Source organism: Ammospiza caudacuta, chromosome 9 (genome assembly GCF_027887145.1).
Source record: "Ammospiza caudacuta isolate bAmmCau1 chromosome 9, bAmmCau1.pri, whole genome shotgun sequence".
Classification (NCBI taxonomy): domain Eukaryota; kingdom Metazoa; phylum Chordata; class Aves; order Passeriformes; family Passerellidae; genus Ammospiza; species Ammospiza caudacuta.
This window is the reverse complement of record NC_080601.1, coordinates 25,663,662-25,688,973: the sequence shown is the minus strand read 5'-3', so window position 1 is coordinate 25,688,973 and position 25,312 is coordinate 25,663,662. Positions and strand designations below refer to the sequence as shown.

At 45.1% G+C, this 25,312-nt stretch overlaps 1 protein-coding gene across 2 annotated transcripts in view; it reads right to left on the bottom strand.

Annotated features, from left to right (window-relative positions):
* The window catches only part of FBXW4 (F-box and WD repeat domain containing 4), a 59,533-nt gene that overhangs the window by 10,910 nt on the left and 23,311 nt on the right, over positions 1–25,312 (bottom strand). Inside the window, exon 6 of one of the 2 annotated variants that reach the window (XM_058810521.1) lies at positions 2,921–2,986. The exons of the other annotated variant lie outside the window; for it this stretch is intronic. Coding sequence (XP_058666504.1) covers positions 2,921–2,986 — 66 coding nt within the window. The remainder of the gene's footprint in view (positions 1–2,920; positions 2,987–25,312) is intronic. 2 annotated transcript variants of the gene reach the window in all.

Below are 25,312 nucleotides of genomic sequence, written 5' to 3'. Positions count from 1 at the left end.
TCGTGTGCCCCATATCGCTCACTGTTCCCCTTGCAGGCCTCTAATCACTGAACTTACAGCTGCTTTTACATACACACACCTTGATCCAGAGTGGGAATTAGTGCACAGCAACTTCCCCACATCTAAAAGCAATCAGATGGCACAGGGTAGCATGTGAGGGGTGAGAGATGTCCTCCACAAGTGCAGCTAGCCAGCTTCAAAAGCATATGAAAAAAATCTAAATCCTCCTTCATTACAGGAGACAGGGCCAGGTGTAGCAGCAGCTGGAATTTCAGCCATCAGAGACAGTGTTTTGGCATTATGCAGTCATTTCCCTGCTTTAGACTCCCTTGACAATTGCTTGTTGCTGCCTGTTGTGGCTTTGATCCAACGCCATCATCTCAGCAGAGACAGAAATGAAAGACAGTTGTGGGAGCGGGATGCAGCAAGAGGTGTTTCCTTTCCCCACTAAAAATTTCCTCTGCACCAAAAGCAGTCAAGCTCTTTTCAAAGCACAAGACATATTTACAGGTGAAGACATTATCCCCTTCCTCTTGGAGGGATGAGAATGGCTGCCCCAGGGTCAGGGAACAGCGAAGGTCATAAATACAAAACATACCATGACCAACAGTGACAAGCACCAGCCAAGGACTTATCTGGCCTGGAACTAAGATGATCAGTACACAAAAGGTTATTTAAGCTTTAAATCCTTTTGTAGCACGTTCCAGATCTCAGCTGTTGGGTAAAAAGACCACCTACCCCAATGGAAGAGAATGGCACAGAAACTGTTGTACTGTTACTTACTCACCCCTCTGATGCAAAGAAAACTCCCCTAACTGAAGTAGCTGATCCTGGACAGCACTAAACACCTCAGTGGTGCTAAGGATCCTCTGGTTTTCCAGAACACATCTTATGCATCATTCTACCCTTCCCAATTTTTTTTTTTTGACAGAAATTACCTGGATTCTGTTCTTAGACATCCTTGCCATGTTCAGCCTCTTCGGGGCAGCCTCTGGGCCCTTTTGTGGCCACAAGAAAAGGGTAAGCAGTGAACTCAAAAGGCCCTGGTTCTGACTGCCAGATGTTATCAGGACACATTAAGCTCAGGAGGAGTTTTTAAGTCCTAGGTGGCTCTAAGATTTTAAGTTTTCATGCCACACTCTCAATCCTGGAGTCTGACCAGGGAGACAACATTCAAAAGCCTAAAAGGAACAGAAGCATTCCCTACAAGATCCCTTCTGGCAGTCACTGGAGCCTTTGAAGATGGATCCAAAGCTCTGCTGGGAAGATGAACAGTTTATGGAGAGTCAAGACCTGGAAGGATAGCTCTGTACTCCCTTTCTATGAATAATAACATCAAGCTTCACATGCTAGAGTCCCAGCCATGCTTTCTACTCAGCCTCCCACCCTGCACATGCTGACGAGTCTACCAGCTCACACACAGGTCCCTGCAGAGGAAAAGACCCAGTGGCATGGTGCATTCCAGCTGTGACAGGTGAAGAGGGAAGAATAAGTTTGACACTCTAGCCATTTCAACAGAGGCCCAGTGGCCTAGGTTGCCTTGGCTTTTTTATTTGCCTGTCACTCAGGCTTTTACGTTATTGAAAGATCAAACTCCGCTGTGCTTGTTCATTACCTTAATCCTATTTTCTACACAGCTTTATTATCTCTTCAGGCTTCCTTGGGAAAGGCTGTCAGAAAGGTTGGGGCAGGGGGGAGAGGGTTACCCATCTCCTCACCCCTGTCAGATGCCTCTATTCAAGAACAGCCAGAAGACTTGATGGGCAGGGGTATCACAGTACAGCCTGCATCCTTCTGGGGTACTCCAAAGGCACCACTGGATGGATCACTAAGAAACATGCACCATAACTAATGCACTGGAGTTCTTTCCTGCTCCAGCTTGACCTTGTAGGATGCATTGTTGGAAAGTATTTTTGTTACTTCAGAGAAAAAAAACTGCTGGTTTAAATTTGTATTTGATAGAGTTGACTTAAACAATCTAAACTATTTAAACTATAGATTAGAAGGTAACTGGTCTCAGACCTACCCTGTGCCCACACCAATCCTCCTCCATCCCCTTTCCCCAAATACAGCTCTACTGATATCCCTCAGGCCCCTTCTGCCATTGCTCACCTCACTTCTGACAGCACTCCTTTGGATAATCTGGGCCATGCCACTCCTACCCAGAGTGTCGTGGTCCTGGAAGGCAGGGCTGCCATTCCAATAATCCTGTGAAATATTTGCTATCTGTCCATCACTACACTAAGACCCTCAGGCTGAGAGTTTCAAATTTGTCAGCAGCTGAGTTCTCACATCAAGATTTGAGAACATTTCCCCAGTTGCTAAGGTCAGCACCTTCACCAAACAGGAACTACTCAAAGACCCCAAATCAGAGGCCACAGCAATTAACTTCCTCAGTGCTCATTAGGATAAAGAGAAGACAACGAGCCTAAGTCACTTCCATAGATAACCTGTTGCCACACATCACCTCTCTGAGCTACTGGAATTGCCAGGCAGGACAAGGTGACTTCAGAGCCTGTGTTTGCCTCTGGCTTCCCAGTACCAAAGAGAAATGGGTGAATGGGAGGATAAGGATCACCTTCCTCATCTCCTCTGGCTGAGGCATCAACAGAGACAGATGAAAAGGAGGGTGTAATGGGTATATTTTGACTGTATACAGGTAATGGGAAGAAACCAGGATGGCTGTGCCATCAACTGGAAAAGCTGAGAAGAAAAGCCAAGTTACTGAACCAGAACCACCCCCCACATACCCCTTTCCACACCAGTTTGCTTTGTCCCCCACTCCTCAACACATCTCATCTTCTATCATCCCTTGCCTCCATTGACAACATGAATAATACCCTTTTGCAGCATTTACAATATTGCATTGATATTCACTTTTCTTGTCAAGTCCCTCCCTGTAACCTGGAAGCTCACTCACCTCTCAAGGTCCCAGATTCTCAGAGGTGAGATGTGTCCACAGCAGGCTGTCCCTGTCACAAATGAGCTGTTAAAAAAAAAAACAAAGAAACAAACAAAAAACACTTACTAATCCTCATGTTCTGAATAAAGTGCATGAGCAAGACAGAAAACAGATTACAAGACAGAATTGAATTCTGGTTCAAGATTATTTCAGCATGTGCCACCATATTTCACAAGGGACAGGCAGCAGCAAAGGGAGAGCTGCCAAAGGACTCTCACTAGCTGAGCTTCCCAGATGCAGGAGGTCACAACTGCAGAGAATTCGCAGGACATAAAATGTATTTGTAAATACAAAGGGAAAACATAAACAGGAACATCTGTAAACAACATTTTCAAGTGGGTCAGTACAGTACTTAGCATGTTTCATATACAGTCAGTGCTGTAAGCTGCAGAAAGACCCCATGGAAAATTTACTGTTATTTCCTACTTCATGTCTCACTTCTGCTTGTTGGCAACTTCTGAGTGCAATCATGAACTGGCTGCAGCATCACAGGCCTAAAGAATCACAGAATAGAGGTCTCTGGTCCAGCCTGCTCAAAGCAGAGCCAATTTCAAAGCTGGATCAGGTTGCCCTCCCAAGTGCTCAGACACTCTGTAAGAGGCAGCAATATTTGGCTCCATTTACACCCTCCAGCAGGGCCCATTCCAAAGTCGTCTTGGCAATGTTACATCCCTGCTGCACATGCTGGCTCCAGAGGTCACCTGACACCCACTGGCCTCATACTAGTTCATAAGACAGAACAAATCCTTAAAATCAAGCGTGAGGAACATGGGTGCTGTGCTCTCCAAACCACACTGCTTGTTTGTGCCAGCTGGCCATTCTCAGTCCAAATAAGAGGAAGCAGCTCATCCAAGGATTTCTAAGTAAGTTACAAATTACCTCTCACAAAGCCATATTTATTGCAGCTACTGAGAATAAAATGCCAAAACTACGTTTAAGTCAATGCAACAAGGATAGCATGAACACAGGAAATGGAACCTGCTTTAAATAAAAGCCATTTCAATGCTTTGCCTAAAGAACTTTTGCAGTATGATACAGAGCTAACAGCTGAAACATGAAAGCAAAATAAGAAAACAATGTCATGTCTATAAAAATAGCAGTTAGAGTAGTTTTTAACATTTCTTTGATCCCCTACAGTATTCTTTCTTTGGTAGTCAAGGTGTCTGCAAGCTTCTTTTGTACCAGGAATGGATTCTTGCAGCAGCCTTGACTTCTGTGAGAAGCACTACTGCTGCTGCAAGAAAGCACTCAGCAGCCAAGTGGTGAACACAGGCTTAACTCAATCAAAGCCAGAGAAGGACCAGATGGAAGCAAGACTGGAACTCAGGACTCCTCCTACTCCTTTCTCTGTGGTTTAGCTGAGCAACTGGTTTCTCCAAACAATAAGGCCAAAGCAGCACTGATAAAACACTCTGCAAAAGAGGCAAGCAGATAACATCAAACCATCTAACCACACCATGGAGGTGTCCACAAGTTCTGTGAGCTTAGCTGCCCTTTAGGCTAGAAAAGGCCTGCAGAACTAGAGCTATTTCAAAGTGTCTCCAACCAGGATGTCTTACATGCAAAATTCCAGGTTCATTGGCAGTGCACATGCAATCAGCCAAAGCACCTGTAGCACTGGGCTGTCCCTACAGCCAGGTGCTGCAGAGTGCTCACATTCCTCTTCTCCATGTAAGTCCCTGACCAAAGTCTGAGAGTCTATGGAAAATCCAATTCCTGTTGCTGTGCAGCAGCTACCATGATCAATTAAGAAAGTGTGCAGCATTTCATCTTTGGAAACATGGTTTCTGCTCAATGCCTACCTTCTCTCCACCATAGTCCAGGACAGGAGCGAACATTTCTCTTTTGCCAATGGCACCCACCTCAGAGGAAAACAAGCAAAAGACACCCGCTTTGGCAGCTTGTCGGTCAAGCCCCATGTCTGGAAAGCAGCACTTTGGTCAGGAGGTCCCCCAGCTACAAAGCTAGGTGTTGGGTTTTGTCACCCCTCCCCAGCCATAATCCATTAATAACTACTAAAGTCAATTACTGTGGTTAGAAACACAATAGCAGTCAGGGAGTCAGTCAAGCAGGCAATTGGGTGCTTAAGAATTTTCTTTTGGGGGACAAACTGACTCTGTCCCAGCAGAGAACGCTCTCACGTGGGAGACAGATCCCTTTGTGCAGAAGGTATGCACAAGGCTTTGATGGTTGCCACAGGTCTAAATTACCATGGAGGCACACCAACAGGGAGAAAAAGGTGGGAGGAACAGCTAGGTTTAATCCTCCCTCATGCTGTCAGTTCTGGACTTCAGCTCTCCCTCCTTGGTCCTTACCCCCCACTCCTCAGAGAGAAAAAGAAAAACAAAAAAAAAAAAAGAGAGAGAAAAAAGCATTAGATAAAGAGATTTTTCTCCAGCATCGAATACAGGCCTCAGGGCCACAAACAAGTCTCTTCTGGGTAAAGCTGACTCCATTCAGTCAACAGGAATTTTGTCTCATACTTCAGTGGGATCAGGTTTGCAGGCCTTATCTTTAACAGCCTGAGCCCATTAGCAAGCAAAGATAAGACTTCTCCCACAAGAGCAGGCCACCTTCACTGCAGCATTAGAATGCAGCATTCACAAGACAACGTGCACAAGAAGAGGTACCAATAAGAAATTATTGAAGTCTGAGAGTGAACTGACCTTAAAGTCTGGATTCTAGGGCACGATACAGGGCCCCTCACCTTGAGTCTGATCTGCAGGCACACACCTTGAAGCCTCAGGTGTCTCATAACTGGGAGCCTCTCACAGGTGACAGTTTTACTTCAGGCAAAAGAGCAACAGAAGTCAGCTCTCCTATGTCTAAACCAACATGCAGATTGGAGGAAAGCATGTAAAGCTTGGCTCCAAAACTTCTGAAACCTCATTTAGTGTGGAAGATCAGGCTGAAGCCTTCTATCAGGCTTGCTTCTTTTCTATCTTCAACAAGGCTCTTTTGTCTTAGAGAGCACAGAGCACACATAAGAAAACACTTCAACTTAGAAAAGTGCAGCTTTTTCACAACCATTGTTGCCAGCTGCCCAAGAGAAATGACTGAAGCTGAGTTATTAGCTTATAGAGTATCATTCATTTTGCCACATTACATTCTACAGCAAGACTGAGGAGAGACTAGATTGGGAAGAGAGAAGTACAGGATACCCTAAATATATTAATGCAGGCATGACTCATCTACCTGAAGTATATACAACACGCTGATGTGCACTGACTCTGAGCAGATGCATCTACATCCACAATAAAAACTGCTATGGCCAGTCTCCAGATGGCCTTGGAGATGTAAAGCCCCTTCCCCACTACGCTTCCTTCTGTCCTTTGAAAGCTGCTGGCTACCACAAATACAAGCTCCCCCTAATAGGCCCTTCTAAGGGGAAAAAAAGCACCAATCTAGGTCTTCCATAACAGGGCATGTTGTCCTCACAGGGATCATCTCGGAACTAAAACCAAGCCAAAAACCAAACCAGAAAGGCAAGAATTTTGCACAGCATTGAGATACACATACTTCATAAACAGCATATTTTTGTTGTCCAACACAAGGAATCTTCCAACTCATCTGATACTTTGATGCCCTCTTTTTTTATTTGAAACTCCCTACTGACAGAGAGGAGAGGAATAAACAAGAGGGAAAAAGAAAAAAAAAAAAAAAACCAGAACAACCAAGAGCCTGCCTCTCCAGAAGCCAGACCTTCTCTCTGCTGCAGAAGAGACGTTCATTACACATCATTCCCCCACAACAGAAGCTGGGCCAGGAAATGAAAGAGAGCACACATCCTGGCAGTGCTGTTGGAAGAAACACAAGAACTCTCCATCTGACTGAACTGTGGTTGTTGAAGATCCCATGGCATTTCTGGCAACAACAGTAGTGCTCTGGCTACACTCCAGCTGCAATAATCCCATAGCTGCTCCCAAGGTGCCAACTACAGTTTGACTCATGTAGCATCCCTCTTTACCCCATCCTGGCCAGACCATTGCCAGATGTGAACAAACCAGAGGAACAGAGATAGATGCCCATTAGTCCTTTTGGAAAGAAGCTGTTTATCTTGAGGCTTGGAAGCAGTATCAGCTCCAGGAACACAAGTCACATTGAACCACACATATTTTCCCCACGATCAACTCAGCCTCCAGAGTGGGTCCTGCTTGAGCTGGGAATCCTGCAATGCAAAGTCATTGAAGGAACCTGGGTAAAACAGGTCATTTCCCATCTCAATACATCTCTGTGCCCCAGGCTTGTGCCCTTCCCTGTACTGTAAACAGATTGCTTCTCTAGTTCTATTCTGCTCTTCAGGGATTTCAAATCCAGAATCTGCTTGACACGTGCAAGAGCCCATTCCTTCCTCCTGGCGCTCTCCCCCGCCCCCTGGAATTGGACATCGTTGTTCCATTTTGGAAACTATTATATATGGAGATTCACTGGACTGGGAAACAAAGAAGTTATTACTTGACAGAGCCCTGCAGCTGGGAATGAGGAAGGTGGGGGGAGAAAAGGGGGAGAACCAAGGGAGACAGGATGGGGCAGTTGGTAGCAGTATTATGGAAGCAATCAACAGAAAGGACAGCTCAAAGATGGGAAACATCTACTTTAAAAAGTCTCAAGTGAGATGAGAAAAGAAGGAGAAGAGAAAGCAAGTCCAAAAGGGAGATAGGAGAAGAGAGAGAGCAGTTGGTGCCGATGGTGCCGCGGGTTAAACGCATGGGTCTGTGGGTTTGTGTAGCCTTTGATTCAGCCCTGACACGCTTTGGCAAGGGAGGCCACCGGAGCTGTCAAATCCTTCACCAACGTGCCCATCAATTGTATTCAGCTCTCCCCGACCCGCACTGGCATTTTAATTACTGTTGGGTAAACTAATTTGTACAAATGAAGGCAACTCTGCCTAATAGAATATGCAAGCTCTCTGACCTCTGACAGGCAATGACACAAGATACAAAGGAGGCAGAGGAAGGCTTTTTATCAGAGCCTTATTACTCTCTATTACTCCAATTAGTTAAGCTCCAGTGCTCCTAATTGGGGGAAAAAATTGCAATTAAATCAATTTTTGATGGGCTGAAAGTGGGTTACCGAACCGCCCTGCCTGTGAAACACTGATATTATAGCAGCAAAGGTCAAAGTCTTTGTCGGCACCTGTGGGGCCCCCACCTCCCCTCTCCAAGCCCCTCTGTGCCCCCCAACACACACACTCAGCTCGCTAAGGCGAATCATTAGAACATGTCATGTCTTATCGCGGCCGCCACCATCCCGCCAGCCTCATCAGTTGACATCATTATGAAAGGTAACTCCTCCGGCATGAATACAGTGCTAAGGTCACACAAACTTGATGGAGTCCCTGCTGAAGAGCAGATGCAACAGTAACAACATTGTGAAGGGGAGAGGAGGAGGTCAGAAACCCTGCACAGGGAGTTTTGCCACCTCCAGCATGAGACTTCTCCAACAGACCAGATCCACACAAAGTGGGAGAGACAGAGTGCAGGGGAGCAAGTGCTCCTTCTGCAGGGGCATTTAATTTGCAAGGAGAAAAAAAAAATAGCACAGCATCAGTTTAGCAACTTCTTTATGAGCAAGCAGGTACCACAAATATGCAAGAAATCCCATCTGCCTTAGATTCAGGCAATGCTGGACAAACCCAGGACTGGGTGGTCATGCTGGGCTGGTGTTGCCCCTTCACTGTCCCAGACCAGTTCCTTTGTACTTCTCACAGGATGACCAGAGACCTGAACCAAGCATCTTCAGTATCTCAGAAGTCAAGCCAGCTGGATTATATGTTAACATTCTGTAACCATAAATTCAACAAAAATCAACAGGTAAGACAGCACCTAAAGCTCACCCTGAGCAAGCAGAAGATACCCACTGCAGCACAGCCTCACCTTTGTTGAATAACCTTACCGAAAAGACCCAGCAGCTGAAGGCAAATAGCCAGGCTTGTTCCAGAAACAGACTGGAAAGCTCTGGCAGGTTTGCTGCTGCTTCTTTGAGCTCACGTGCATGCTACAGCATCCCCCAAGGCACCAGTCAACTCAGAGTTAAATTATGCTCCTGATATACCTCATAAATGTCACACAGAGAAGGTACAGAAGAGCTCTGCCACACCCCACCATGGACTCAGCACAGAGAGAAAACAAAATGCATAGAGAAGACCATGAACCCTGCAACACTGACAACCACTACTTCCCCAAGAAGAAATCTTGTGCTCTTGCAAGGAGCACCAATGACACATGTATGAACAGATGCACTAATAACTCATTCACATGCCACCTCAAGTGGACCACTGAAAAGTGGTCCCAAAAAGACAGCATTTACATTTTGTCCTGAAGGGCACTGTAGAGATGCTGGATTGAAATATGAAGTCACCTCTGAGGCAGAACTCCAGCTCACGAGATAGAAGAAATGCTCATGTCACTTCCTCCCATCTCATACACTTCATGCCTCATGACAGAGGGAAAATCAGCTTCACCTCTCCAACCTCCCTCCTTGGCCTCTAACTTCATGTCTTCCTCCAGACTTCAGAGATACTCAGGCTGAAGAGCAAAAAAAGCTTTTCTTATTCACATAAGCCCAATTCCTGGCATGGTAGACAGATCACGCCTACTCTAGCAAGCTGCTTTAGCAGATGTCCAACCTAGACACCTCCATCCTGCCTTCACTTCTTTGCAGTTTCACCCCATACTCTGTGCCCAAGTTACCTGCAACCTTGATCAGTGTCCCTTCAGCAGCCCTGCAGCAGGTAAGTTCTGTGAAAACAAGCCACCAGACAGAGAGCACAATCCTCATTTCTGGAAAAAAACTGAGCTCAATGACATAAAGACAAAGATTCCAGACAGGACAAACACATGCACACTCTTCCACACTACAGTATTGAATGGAAAATACCCTTGGTTAGAAACTAGTGATTCAATCCACAAAACAGTCCTGATGTTCCTAGGCATGTTCACATCTAAATATCAATGCTTTCCCCACTACTCCACATGACACACACTTTTAGGAAGAAACAAATGTTCAAAAGAGGACTACATTCAGATTAGCTCTATAAGAGTTGATTTAGGATCTGGAGTGTTCTTGTACAAGAGGAATATTTGAACAGTGCTTTTCACAATGCTGCTGTCATTTTTCAGAACTTCAAACAGAACTGCTTTTGTAGCTACAAGTATTTGACATCAACCTGCTCTTTTATTAAAAGTCTTGAAAATCTATTTTTAAAAATGCAAAGTACATATTTACATGCTATGTCTAACAATCTTTATCTTTCCTCATTTCCCAAACCTCTGGGCTTGCCAGGCATGGAGTAGTTGTTCGTGCAGAGGTCTTTGTACAGAAACTCCTTATCACTCGAGACCAAATTTAAATCCCAAATGATGCTCAAGTTATTACTGTGATTACAGGAAAAAAGAGACTCCTTAGCCATAACAGAAATTTAATCCAGAACATAATTCAGGCACTGATCTGAATAACTTGTACCAAAACTGATTTGTCTGTGCATGCCTACCAGGCCTTTCTGTGAGCAGAGCTCTCTGCAGGCAACCACTGGGGTTACATCTTAGAAGCTGAATAACAAAGAAACACGACTCAACTGAGAAATCACTTCTGAGTCTAAAATCTGGGCTGTGCAAGAGATACAGCTCTCTATTCCTACAACAGAGAGCTTTCTGTGAAAAAAGAGAAGGGGAGAAAAAAAAGAAGAAAAAGGACAAAATCTAGAGACTTTCAGGTCAGTTTGAGACTAGGGAATTAACACCACTACAGCACAGTTACATCAGCTTATCAGTAATCAGAACAAAATCTCAAAGAAAATATTTAATGCTCAGAAGCTATAACATTAGAAATTCAAAGAAAGTGGCTACTAAGGTACATTTGTGTTTTGAGGAGTTTAAGGTTTATTTGGGTTTTTTGTTTCTTTTTCAAGTGCGGGTGAAATAACCACATCTGGTGTCTCAACTTCCTTACTCACACAAAGCATTGTCTCTTCCAACATCACTACAGAAATCTCAGCCATCTGTAGCAACTTCATCCTATGCTCTACTCTTGCTCTACTCCCCAGAGCAGCCTTTCAAATACCAATGGGCAAGACTCCTGAGAGGTACCCACCAGACAGCAAGCTCTACCTCCAACTGCTGCACACGCCATCTGCAATACAGTACATGGGAATTGCAAGATAAAATCCCTGTCTTGAGAAAATTCCCTGGGTTTTTTTGAATGAATTGAAAGGAAGGAACAGGTGGAGCTGCTGACTGAGGAGCAGAAAAACATGATCCCTGGATGAGATACATGCACAGTATTAGACACTGGACACCATTTGTACCTACAGACCATCATGCACCTTGGGTAGATCTCTGAGGGCCTGGCACTCAGTTCTTACCAACCTGCTTACCCACTTCCAGCCCTCACACCCATCACATTTCCCCTCTCTACTCTGGTCAGTACTCATATCCTTCCCCCTCGCCCCCATGGGGAAGACACCCTGAGCTCAATCCCTCCCAGACCCAGCAGCCCCCTTGAGCTTGGGGCTCTGGGCCCACACACAGCCTTACAAGAAGCTCTGAACTCCAGCCCTCACTTCCTCAAAGCCTGCCCAGGTGTAAAGCTCCAGCGATTCCTTTTTCTTTGCCATTTTCCCTCCCTCCTCCCTCTCCTCCTAGCCCCACCAACATTTTCAGGCCACACAGTGAGCAGGGAGGCTGGAGTACATGAGGACCACTGCAGCAGTCGTGCTGTTTCAGGCCCCCCCAACTCAAGACAATTTCTAAGAGCCATTTCTTATCCTCCTCTCCGTGAAATTATTTCTGTTAATTGCCTGGTGGGAATCAGTTATAGGTGGGGGAGACTCTCCCCACACACACACCCTGGCCCCTAATTGGCTTATTGAAGTTTTAACGGGGCTTTCACCTGGAGAAGCTGGTAATTATTCCCTTCATTCCCCTCTTGCTCGTACCTGTAGCTTCACACTTGGGGCCTGCCTGGCTCCACGGGGGGGACTTTGTTCCCTCTAACTACAGGCCCGACACAAATGGGCCCAGCAGCAGGAAAACAGGCAAAGTGGTAATTTTCGGCCTGGCGTAATTAGCCAAGGTTCTTTCAGCCCAAACTGCTGAATGGGGAGCGGGCTGCTGGGGAGGGTGCGCCATGTGGGAATGGAGGACCGGGCAGACAAAGAGCTCTGGGGGCTCCGATGTGGGCTGAGCAAGAGGAGGGGTGGGAGCGGGACACTGCGCCTGGCACAGCTGGGGCATGGCCAGCACTGGGACACACAGCCCAGGGCATCCTTCCCCCAGCCCGTGCAACAGGCCAGTGCAGGATGCCAAAAAGCAGCAAAGGAGAAAAGAGATCCAGCGATGCACAACAGAAGCATGTGAAGGGGTGCGATGCATGACACATTCTTGAAGGCCTGGTGCAGCCTATCCTCCCAGGACAGGATTTCTAGTCTAGTACCCTCACACTGAGATTTGGAAAGGCAACAGACCCAGGGAGAATAAGCTGGCCAGTGCAGGTCCCGAATAGGATAGCAGGAACTGTGAGAAGGACAGAGTGAGGACTTCTATTGCTGAGAAAAATCATCAAAAAGTAAGTCAATTCCTCCAGCATCTGCTCCAAAAGTCAGGCAACAACCATAACCAGAAGGACAGCAAAAAAGGCTCCAGGTTCTCTTTTTGCTGAGGCATCTCCCATTAGCAAACCAAAACTGTTTTTCAAAGTGGGACTTCACTTGTGTCTCTCTGCTACAAGGCTTTGGTTTTGTAAAAAACTACCAGGAAACCTGCTCCACGTGGGTTCAAAAAACCTGGCCACGAGTGTATCTCTCCTGTGTTAAATCAGACTGATGTCAGATGTCCCACAAACCAGAAACCAGCATCCTGTGTATGGCAGGCTGCCTCTGCTGATCCTCAGAACTTGTTAGCATCTACACTTTTTTTGAATTATCACCATTGCCTTCAGGATAGAAATGCTTGTCCTGACTTGTCAGGTCTTGTAGACAAGTTAAAGCTGCTGCTCAGCTGGATTAATCATCACAGCTTCAGTGCAATGGGGTCTGGGGGATTTTTTGTTTGATTTTAAAGTTTTAAAAACTTCACCTTGTGTCTCTTATGATTGCAATATGCTACCAGAAAGCAAGAATTGTCATAATCTAAAAGCTTGGTCCTGATTCTGCAATGAAGACCAGGTGAAGACCCAGCAGGGAAGTGAAAAGATGCCACTATTATCAAAGGACAGGTTACACTGGAGTGCGGAGCAAGCCCTAGGAGATGATGCAATTACAACAATCCTGACAACAAGGAAAGGAGACCCTCAGGGACTCCAATTGAAGGGAGGGAGCAGGCAGGCAGCACAACCCCCAGGGCACAGACTTTTCTGAGCGGCCTAAAATACAACAGTGACACAATGCTGCAGCAGGTTGCAAACTAGAGAAACAAATTGCCTGGTTCAACCCCATGATTCTGGTTTCTTTTCAGGCCATATCTATTTCTATCACATTTTATGAAAGACTCTTCCAGAAAGGATCATTTTTCAATTTCAATCCTATTTATTTCAGCCTCACCCAAGATGCCTTAAGTACTTGTCACAGATAGAGGAAGTCAGGCAGATACTGTGTGCCTTTGACCCATCAATTTTCAAGACCTTTCCTTAGAACAACTTTTGACACCTCTGGACAAAGTATGCTTGCTGTGAAATCCATGCCAGCATCTGAGCAGCAGACACCAAGAATAAACAAAAGCAGGCCCATGACCTATTTCAAGCCTGTGCAGAAAAACAGAATGAACATTCCCTGCACCAGTGGGAAAAGATATGTAATGTCATCTCTGCTCACATTTTATCACAAACCTTATGTGGTCCAGGGCTTTTCCTTCTTATAACCTCACACCCTACAAGAGGACATGTGGAATTGATTTCATATTCCAGCTGTCACTGCTTTGGAAAACGTCTAAATATTTGCTCATGTATAGAAAATGCTTAAAGAATCATAATGCAAAAGAAGAAAATCTCTTCTATTTATAAAATACCACCTTTCTATTTTTTAAGGTCTGGGACTACCAAGACCAATCCTAGTATTTTTTCAGATGTGACTGGCAAAGTTTTCAGTTAACAAGTATTGTTTTAAAAATGCATGTATATATATATAGAATGACATTTTATATAAACTTTTCCATTAGAATCTATGACAGAAAATTACTTTTCAATAAGCAGCAATCCATGCATGCCAGTGAGGTCAGGGGGAAGGGAGAATCCTTTCAGGTCTGCCAGAACAACTAAAAATCAAGAATGCTTCAGTTTAAAACTGGAGGTGGAAGGAATCTCTTTTACGAGTGCCATAAGCCACAAATTATTTTTGTCTTTTTCCTTTTGCCATACAGACACATGTATAATAAATTCAAACTCTAATATTTAGGAGAACTTTGAAAAAAGTAATCAGGACGGTGAGGAAGAAGAGGAGTCAAACACATACTTTCCTTATCTTAGCACACAGGGCAGCAGTTCTTTCTTGATACCATGCAGAGGCAGGAGCTGTACTTGTTCATGCTTTTAGGGGAAAGAACCCAAATCACAAAAACCTCTGCCCTGTAATATTCAAGCAATTTACAAATTAAGTCTAAGTGAGTTCTTCATCAGGGGAGAGGGAAATAATACTCAGGGGGTTTTAAGAAGTCAAAGATCAGAAAAGGTGAAAGGGGAAAGGCATGTATATGGAGCACATGCTACACACAGAGAGGGCCAGGACACTGAGGCATGGAGACACAGGTGCTCTGTGGAGGAGGGAAGCAAAGCCTCATCTGGGGTTAACTCAGCCATGAAATGACTCCTAGAGCTTTCCTGTGCTGATCACTCCAGTCCTGACACGGACACGCTTGCAACAACCTTAATCCATTTGCCCCCAAAGCTCTGGGCAGCTTCCACCTCCCCAGTTCTCCACAATATGATTTGCTGCAGGGTTTTCATACTATGTGTTTGGAGCATGTCAACTCTTCAGCCCTAAGCGACCAAGATCCTGAATAAAACCCCTCCTCCCCATCTGCAGGTTCAGGGCATGCTTGGTTGTGAGCAAGCACCAGAGTGAGAAATCAAACCTGGCAGTCAGGCCAGAAAGCCCCAGCCCTCCATGCAGAGAAAGGCATACAAGGTTTCATTAACAGATTAACACACATCTAAGGCATAAAGATGTTTAGTGGCCACCTCCCATACAGATCCCAAACCACCCAAACACTCGCTGGAAAAGTTTTGCAGAAGCCAGAGTTCAAACCATGCTGACATCAATAAAGTACAGTTTCACAGCACAGATTATGACCTTCAGTATATGTAATCAGGCTGGGCTGCAAGGCAGGATAAGAATTATTACATTTCACTGATAACTGAGATAAGCCAGATGAAGATAGGAAAGTGATCAGGCAAAACAGATGGCACAGATATAGGGAAACGATAGGAAAAGAAGGTGAGCAGTAATTTATTACAATGCTTTATGTCAGTATATTGGGGGAAAACTACACATAAAATGGTATAAGAGGGAAAGGATTGCCTTAGAAATGACTGAGAAAAAGACTCTTTAGGCACACATGTCAAGTCTGCAATGGAACAGAGGATTCCCTAACATACATCGTCCTTTGATGACAAAAAATATCTGATAAAGGGATATTAAGTACCATACTGCCTCCTGCCACTCAATAAGCTCCTGTCCAGGTGAAGCAGGACAACCTGCTGGCAGTCAGTCCTCTAACACTTCAAGGAAGTGAAGCTTTAAGTGCATAGGCAGCTTTGCGGGCAGGAGTGTGAAACCACAGTTTCCTCCTTTCTTTTCCATTGCTTGCCCTATTTCCATGTGCTCTGAGAATTTAGGAAGTCATATCCAAAAACACAGCTATTAAAAGAACAATTTCAACTTGTTAAGTCAAACACCACACAAAGGAATGCCAAAACCAAGCTCAATCACACTGAAATGAGCACATTACTCAAACACCAGTATTTGATTCTGCAGCCAGTTACAAGTGTCCCAGTCTAAACTGACACTCATCTTTTATCATGTGAATACACAAGAACCAATTACATGGCCATCAATTCATGCTGGGCTGCATCTCTGTGGGCTCCAATCACAGGCTGCCCTGGGAGGAAGTGATGAGCTTACCACAGCTCAGGGATGCCTGGACTCCACTCCAAACAACAACTGGCCAGCAAGTTGTGGCTTGCTACTGCTTCACACAAGGCCATTGATATTAGAGTAGGGGTAGCTTGGGAAAAATATTAAAACTTTAAACAGAGTGAAGGGTATGCAGAGAGAGAAATCATTCACTGTATTACCACATAAGACAATCAGGCAAAAGGTTTAAAAATGGAACAACATGTTTCTTCTTCAGGACACAACACTGAATTTGAAAGGCGCCTGTGAAGCCCAGAACATTAACAGGTTCAGAAAAAAGAGATGAGCTGCTCACAGAGTTATCTTCTGCAAATATGAAAGAAACATTGGTCCAGATGAAAACTAGCCAGGGAAACCCTAACCTCTCCTCGCTGGAAGCTGGGAAGGAATAGGCAGGAAAAGAACTTTTGCTCTTGTTTCTTACCTTCTCCATAGACATTTACTACTGACCACTGCTGAACACCAAATGCTGGGATAGAAGTATGCTGGACTGACCCACCATGGCCAGAAGAAGAAGAGAAACACTCACTTTTGTCAAGCCATGGCCCATCGAGTTCACCTTTTTCATCTCCAGTGGTACTGGCCGATGCTGCTCAGGAAGAACATGTAAGCTTGGCAGCCTTCTGTGGTCATTCACGTTGCATCCACAGTTTCTGTATTAAGGATTTTAAAGAGTGTATCCCCATCTAGATCTTCATTATGTACCTGCTATCCATTAATTTACAAAATCGCTTTCAAAACTGCTGGCATCATTCACCTCCACAACCCTCTGCTCTGAGACCATCAGAAAACAGATGTTAGAGAAACATTACTGCTTTTCTAATATCTGGAGCAGGCTCCCTTGCTTCTCCACTGTCAAAGAGGAGAAAATCCAGGGGAAGTGTACAGAAAACGAAAACATGCTCTAGGCCAAGACAGAAAATCAGATGCAAGAGAGAAACTCTTCAATCAGACAGTCCTGCTCCATCCCTGTCTCATTAAATCAGCCTGAACAGCCAAAGCAGGTCACTGAACAAAGCACAGGTGTAAAGCTCAACACAGCTGCACCAGAAGGAAGAGACCAAGCACAGTAATAGTAGCAATTGCTGCTTGGCCCAGCTCAGTCTGCAATTGCTGCTACTGATGAGTTCACTTCTTTCAGGGGTGGGGAAGAGGCACACAGATTTCTTTTTCCCCTGAAAAAAACCTAAGCTGTTGGGTTCCAGCTTGCAAGACTCTTCAGCCCCCACAGTAATAAATCTTTGGCACTATAAATCACCTTGGTACAGGCCTCTCTTCACAAAGGAAATGGGCTCTCTCTTGTCATTAGCTGCCTGTGTCTACCAACCATAGCAGGGCCTCATTCAAGTCCTCTTTGATGGACGGTTAGACTTAAAGGAATATGTACTTCAGTCTCAGAGGGGAAAGAACAAGAATTTACTAATTAGACAGGGCAATGCCATTAAAAGCTGGCTTTAATACCTGGTCACAAATTAGCCCTGCACCTGCTAAGTGTGAGGATGCCTACAAAGCAGTAAGAGTACATCCCACATGTGGGGATGGTGAATGGAGCATCATGAGCCCACAAGACCTCCTCAGAGCAAGAAAGTGGTTGCAATGGTTGTGTTCCATGCAGTTGGGAGGGAAGGTAGAGAACACCTGACAAATCCTAGATAATGAACCACAGAACACAATACAGGCAACACTGCACAGAAAGAACAGATTTTCCACTCTGCCTTCCAGTCTGTAACAGTCTCACACTGCTCTGAAAAGAAACCAGAGGCAATGGAGCCAAGCAGAGAGCCAGAGCCACACAATTCCGTCCACGTTTCCAGCATCCGATTCAACTCACAGCAGATATTCAGGATGCCAGCAAGCCAAGGAAACTGAAGATTAGCTACAGGCAAGAGGCACTCTGGCATGCTCCATTTGAAAGTGTATTAGCATTCAAGCCAGATACACACATAGAGGAGAAATTCCCCTTCTTCAGAGGAACTGGTTTCCCTTCAAGGATGACTATCTTGTGTTACTCATTTGCTCCTCTCCAAATTTCAGCCTCTCTGGTCCTGTTCCCCTCTTGCCTTATTTTAAACAGTCTGCCAAGAATCTTCTGTGAAGACTGAAGTGGCAAGGAGAATGTTGCAATGGCAGACATCATCCTGCTGATATGTGCCAGACCTAATATAGGAGAAGCCCATCTCTGAGCCATGCTTTCATTTTTATCACTATTTTCTCTAAGCCTGAAGATACTCCTGGGGGCAACACTACGTTCAGTGTCAAAATGCCAAAATTCAGCAGTAAGTGATAAGTCAGAGATTTACATTTATAACTTCTGTAAATTCATATCATCTGCAACCTCATCCCAAGCACAGGGATGACAGAGCCTGCCCAGCATGAAGGCAGTACTGCTGCAAACATCTCCCCCTCTGCCAGGAAACACCTTCTCTGTAGACAGAACCCTTCCTTCAGCAGTTTCCTAAAATCCATATTGATATACTCATGTATTCTCTCTCCTTGAGCTGGAACAGAAAAGTTTGTAACTGTAGATTGGAAGAGCAATATACGTTGCATACCACACACCTGAAGAAAGTATGCTTTTCTCTTCTTCTTTCTCCCCCTTCTCCTCTTCCCCCTAGCCTTTCCTGAGAGCACTGACTGATAAATAATCCAGTCCATGCTTGGAAAAAAGAAACTGTCCCCCTCTACTTCTAACCATCAAAACCTTGTCCCTTGAATTCTCTTTGAGTTACTCCTTGTCCCCATTCACACATACAGATGTGCATATAAAGCACATCCATGTCTGCCTGTTCCTCAAGCTGGCACAAGCTATTTGGATCACAAAGCTGTGCACAAGCCCCAAAGCAGCCACCAGACATTCTATGCTGGAAGTTGGCCATTGTCTTCCCAGGCATATGTGCAAATTTCTGATGGATACAATAGCTCTAGTTATAGTAGAATCAGGCAAACACACATTAAACAAGTGTTTTGTGCAGCATGGGCTTGATATGCAGTATAAAACAGGCTTGAATTGACTCCATTGATCATAATCAAAAACATATCTCTTTGCTTCAAACAAACTAGTCCATTTTGGATAGTCTAGAAATTTGATTCAGCAATCAAAACTTGAATCAGAAAGTTATCATCACCTGCAGCCTCCTGTATACTTTTTAGTTTCCTTCAGGAAAACTAGGACTAGCAACTGCCTTCATGTGTACACAATCATTACTTTCTTGTCTTAATAAATAAAGAACTGATGCTTTACTATAATTCTTCCTCCTGCAGCAGTCTGAAATCTTTACTCTGATAAATTCGGTACTTTTGCAGTTCTCTCCCAAATATTTTTTTTTTTTTTACTTCTAGAAAAACCAAGGGCAGGGGGGAATCCTCCAAAGAGGCCCAGTGTTTCCCTCCTTGTAATGAAACCCTGTGATGGAATGCCCTGCACTCCAATTAGGAAGAAATGCTAATTTTCTCCAGTTGAGCACCCCTTCTAGATGTATCTAATTTGTTTCACTGCTTTCATCTCTCCCCTCCATCACATTTTCATTTAAAGGTTATGATCTGTTTGTGCCCTCCATGCCGCGCCCTGACAAGACACCCCTATGAGAGGTTGCAGGGGCCATGTCGCCCTTGCTAACCCCCTTCCTAAACAAAAACCAAAGCTTTTTTCCCTCCACTGCCTCTTTAAGAAATGCAGAAAGATGAAGGGGAGGAGCAGGGAATTGGGAAGACAATAATTAAAAATAAGAAGTAAGCCCGCTTGCAAGTTAGGTTGTTGGTTGTTTCCAACAAAAGGTTAGAGACCTTTGCACCAGGACCAACACCAGCATGACCAGTGGAGGCCAGCCAGGAGCAACAGCATTACAGAGCTTTGCTACTTCTGCAGATCCATTTAGGAACATCTGCCATGCAGAATACTCTTTTGGAAAAGGTTTTTAGATGCTTAATTGTTTAGCTCCTTGTAGGTCTTGGGGAATACATTTTGTCACATTTGTCACAGTGAGAGTCTGGTCAGAAAGGACATGAAGAGTTGGCTCAGCTGAGGAGGAATTCTCAAAAAAGCATTCCCACTCCTCTCTGAATGGCTTATGCCTTGTTCTGGAACTCTGTGTTCTGAAAATTCCTTTAGAAGAGCAGAGACTTCAGATGGGTAGCATGGGCCTTGGAATAACTCTTCATGGCACCCATAAATTTGTGCTGCCATGGCTGTGGCTGAACAGACATGTAAATCCTCAGGGCAGAACCCATCTGGTTATCCACCCAGAACAGCAGGCACCACATAGGGAAAAGACATCCAGATATCCTTTCTGGTGCCACACCACTTCCCAAAGAAATTTCAAAGGGCTTTCTAAGTCACCAAAAGACTATTACTGAACAAGAATATTAAAAAATGCAGACACCATCCTACCTCCAAGCAAAGCCTCTTTGAAGCCTGCTCCAGTATTCTCAAATAAAACAGTATTCGTGGATCTGAACCCACAGTCTTCCCTACATACAAACCCCGCTCCTAAGCCAAGCTATTAATTACTTGTGTTCAGCCTCTGCCTCCCTTCATTTCAATTTTCTCCATCAGTTCTTGTTTGTTAGAAAGGAAATCATAGATCTACACTCTCTAGACACAAGTTTCACCACCCACCTGTTGTCAACATCCTGTAAATAGAAAGTGACCGAAGAACCTCTTTGGAGGAAAAGCAACTAAGTGGGCCGTGATTGAAAAGGGGTGGAAACTGCTGGGTTGCACTGGTGGCACTGCCTGGAACAACCACTCTCTTGGAAAAAGTAGAAGAACAGCTGGACACGCTGCCCAGACTGAGCATTGAGTAGCCTGTTCTTGACAGTAAGATAAACATGGAAAAGTACTGCAGGAGCGTTTTCTGTTATTAATAGGCACTTTGCTAATACTGCTCAAGATGGTCAACTCCCTCTCAGTTATTTCCTGCTGCAGCCTCTGAATCCCATTGGTCACAGCACTGTATGGTCCATTACAAGCTATTTCCTCTCTATGTTTGCAAGCTTCCAAAAGCTTTTGCAGAAAGTCCTGATGATCTCCCTTCCTGTCTCCCTCTGCAGACACAACTCCCTCATAATTTGACTTTCTGGTACCACAAATGGGGAGCGGGTAAGAGGCACACAAAGATTTACTCTTCATGGACAGCAGCCTTGCCCCTTCCTCCCCTTCCAGGCCCCCTCTCTATCTGGTCCATGCAAACAAACCCTGAGTGGGAAAGAGCGTTTGGAAGAGGCCTGTGTCTGGGCCAGCCGCCTTTCATCCAGAAGATGCCTCCTCCCATTGGAAAATACAAGCATTGTGTGAAAACATTTTAATATATTCATGCACATTCCTATAGCTCGCAGGAACGAGTGGGTCTCAGCACCCTCCCCTCCCTGCCTTCCAAATGATTTTCATAGGCAACGATGCACTGGGAATACCACTTGTTTTCTCGAATGCCCGCGAGTATGTAAATTGTGGGAATATGCAGGCCAAGGGCTGTGGTTTTATTGTGCTGCAGAAAAGATTTTACTAATTACTTGCCTAAACTCCAAAGCAGTACGCCTGCTTTTTTACAAAGCGGGAGAGTGGGGAAGGTGGGGGTGGTGGGAAGAGGAGGAGGGGGACTAAAGAGAAAAAAAATAGCAAGGGGAAGAGAGAGTAAAGGGAAAGAGGGAGAAGGAAAGGGAGCACAAGGGATGCATTTCAAAGTTTCTCCAGCAATTGGATGGGGGGGAGCTGGGCCCAATGTGAAATCATAGAGGTCAAAGGTGGGTCTCCCTCCCTTGTGAGAAAGTGGTGAATCAGGACGGTTTATCAAACGATCATTTTCTTTTGAAACTGGGAGGCAGAGGCTGGGACAATTCTGCAGATGTGCTTGATGAGTTCAGGACAAAAATGGGCCGGCTCCTCCCCCCCTCCCCCCTTTAAAGTCTCCCATCAGGGGTTGCTTCTCCCTCCACTGCTTCCAGGACCCTCCCCTCCCTTCTTCAGTGGTCAGCTGAGACCCCCACCCACTGACCGCCTTTGTATTCCTGGCCTTTGGACACAGTGACAGGGCCCTTTATGAGACCCCAATCAAGACCCCCATGTCACAGGTACCTAGTAGAGATACCAGACCCTTTTCAAATGAGGAACAACAAGGAAAATATGCTGGCCCATTGTCCCAGCACAGCACCAAGGGAGATGAAAGGGACAGGCTGCTCCCTCTCCACAGACTGCCTGCCAATCAACCCCAGTTATTAAGGTCACGATGTGGAAATTCTTCTGACCTACACCTAATCAAAGATGCGCCAAGGACTTTTGAGACAACACAGGGGAAGATGGGAGAGCAAGCATCTCCCTGTCCTCTCCACCCATAAATACAGTGGAGCTTTCACAGCAAATTAGTAGGAGTTACTCCAGCTAGTGCTGCAGCACACTTGCCCCAAGTACCACTAGGGCAGCCAAGCAGAGCTTTGTGCTGGCATGCAGCCTCAGGAGAGCTTAAATTAAAAGCACTTCTCACTGAAAAATTACAGAGTGAGCAACACTGGAGGTGGCTCAGAAGCCACGATTGAGGACACTGTGAGACAAATACTAAGCATCCTCTTTCCTATTGCTGATATCTTTGGTTTGCATGGGCTGGGGGTTTCACCAAACGTGGTCAGCACCATCCAACAGAGAGTCCTAAAGAAAAACTCAGTAGATCTGAACTTCTGAGTCTCCAAAAGCTGAAGCACCTGCCATGAGTGGATAGATGCCAGTAGTGCAGAGCAGACATTCTGATTCTCCCCTTGCATGATACAGGATGAAGATACCAAGATGATGCTGATGGTGGCGGTTTTTAGGACTACACAGAAATATCTCACAGAAAGGAGGTAGGAGCCATGTGCACTACCAGTACAAAGAGATGGAGACAAAACAATAAGAGCATGGGTCAGATAGGATCAGAGAAGCACATCCCACCAGACAGCTCCAGAGCACTTGGAAAATGGACAAGATCAACTGCCTCTGAAAGGTTGTTCTGCATCACTCACTGAGTCATCACCATACACTCAGAACAGTCAGACATAATACTTCAACCTGACAAGTGACACAAGAAATGACAGACTACAGTCTGACAGTTCACACAAAAAGGAAAGGAAAAAATCCAAACTCCGTAACAGGAACATTATTCAGCATACATAGGATGCTTTTGCAAGTGCATGACTTTGAATTAGGTCCTTCAGAAGAGCCACATGGTACAAGCCATAGCCACCACTGGCACACTTATGATCAATCTTCAAGAATCAGAAATTTTTGACCCTCATCTTTATGCACCATAACTATGTCATTCAGGGAATACCCTTCCTGATCCCATGCCAGCTTGCTGCTCTCATCCTGTTGGCATTCTTTAAAGCCCACCTGGATGAAGGTCTTAGTGAAAGGAAAACAAATTTGGGGTGGTAGTATAGTGAAGCCATAGAAAGTGGAACAGTCACAGCAACCAAGCTGCAAGTTTCTTTATGCTAAACACTGCTCACGTGTTGGCTCATTTTCCTCTGTCTTTTAGCTAAAAGATACCAGTGCAATGCTACTGGAGCCCCCCATTCCTGTCAGACAGCCTGCAGAAGGTAAGAGCCTACCAGTGGTGACCAGCTGGGTAAGAGAAGAGAAGTGGAAGATTTCAAAAGAGCTCTGGGACAAAGACTCATATCTTTACACAAATCCTACTACATTGCTTCTCCACTGCAAGTCATTGACATTCCTAAAACTATACCTTTGTTCCTTGGCTTTTACACAACTGTTGAAGCAGTTGGAAAACAGCTTTTTTTTTTTTCTGGATGTTGAACCAATTTCTCTTATACCAAAAACTGCTTAGCCATGGCAAGGCATGGTCTGGTTTAGGTCATTGCAAGCCAAGATCCAAACTGACATCTCAGACACTGTAAGCTGCAGTGCTCAGAGCAGACATTACTTAAGGCCTGCAGCACAAAAGACAGATATTGCCTTTACTTGAGGGCAATATCCTCCACTATCACCCTCCTTTCAAATGCCAATGGCAGGCTGAGGGCCAGTCTCCTGCTGTCCTCGGAGTGAATCAACACTCCTTTAGAAGGGGCCAGGCTGCTATCTTAGGACACTACAGCTTCACTTCCCACCTCAGGGCATGAGCTTGCATCCTCTGAGTGACAGGTTCAGCCTCATCTGGGAGGAGTAACGGTGGAAGCTGAGCCTGCTTAGAGGCATCTGCACCTGGGGCTCTCACCGTACAAGAAAGGTCCATCCCTCTGTGTCCTTTCCCGCCCCCAAAAGCAGTCATTTGAAAGGCGGGGAGGGAACAGACACCACTCTAATTGTAGGAGTGAAACCTGGCATCCTCCTGCTCATCTACCTTTGCACTCCATTTCTGTTTCTCTTTGAACCTCTGGTACAGCTTGTCAGGTCGCTGCCCTCCTGAGAGATCAGAAAAAAAAATAAAACAGTGATTACTATTGTACACTGATATGCAAGCTGGAGAAAGAGAGAGAGAAAAGGAGAGAGAGAACAGCCTCCATGTGTCAGACTATGAAAGGGCTTCGACTGAAGCCACCTGAAAAACAAACCCTTAATTTAAATGTTAATGAAAGTGCTGAAGAGACATCAGAGGCTTTCATTTCTCTACAAGGAACAGAATCACCAGGTCTAGAATTTATGGCCCACTTCACCTCCCCTCTCTTCTTCTCTGCTCCATCAGCCACAGAAGTAAGGAAAGGAAAAAAACCCTAATTTTAACATTAACTCCACACTTCCACCCTAGGATGCAATTGCTAAATTATCTGTTGGCAGGACACTGATCAAAGGTGGAAAAACAAAGGCACACTGCACAACCGAGCAAAGGTAAACAGCAGCCAAGGTCTGGTGAAGTTACCTTCTCCCCCTGCGAACTTAAAAAGCAAAGAGAAAACAATCACAAACTGGAAATGGAAACCTCAAACCATAAGGTTGCCAGCCCCCTCAACTAAGTTTCTTCGGTCACATTGATTAAACAGTCATGGATTCTCCTGTGCAAACCATGCAGCACAAGAAAGATGCTTCCTCCAAGCTTTCTGAGACAGACTTTCCCCTCAAGCAAGGGGAAAAATGATAAAAAACTACAGGGGGAGGAAAAAAAAATTCAATATGCAACACAGCTCAACACAATTAGAAACAGATGTCTGCGTTCCAACTCAGTCAGCTACTGCCTCCCAAAACCTGCTCACCTGCTTGCAACCACTAGTGAGTCAATTCACACAGTCACAGAAAATATATACATTAG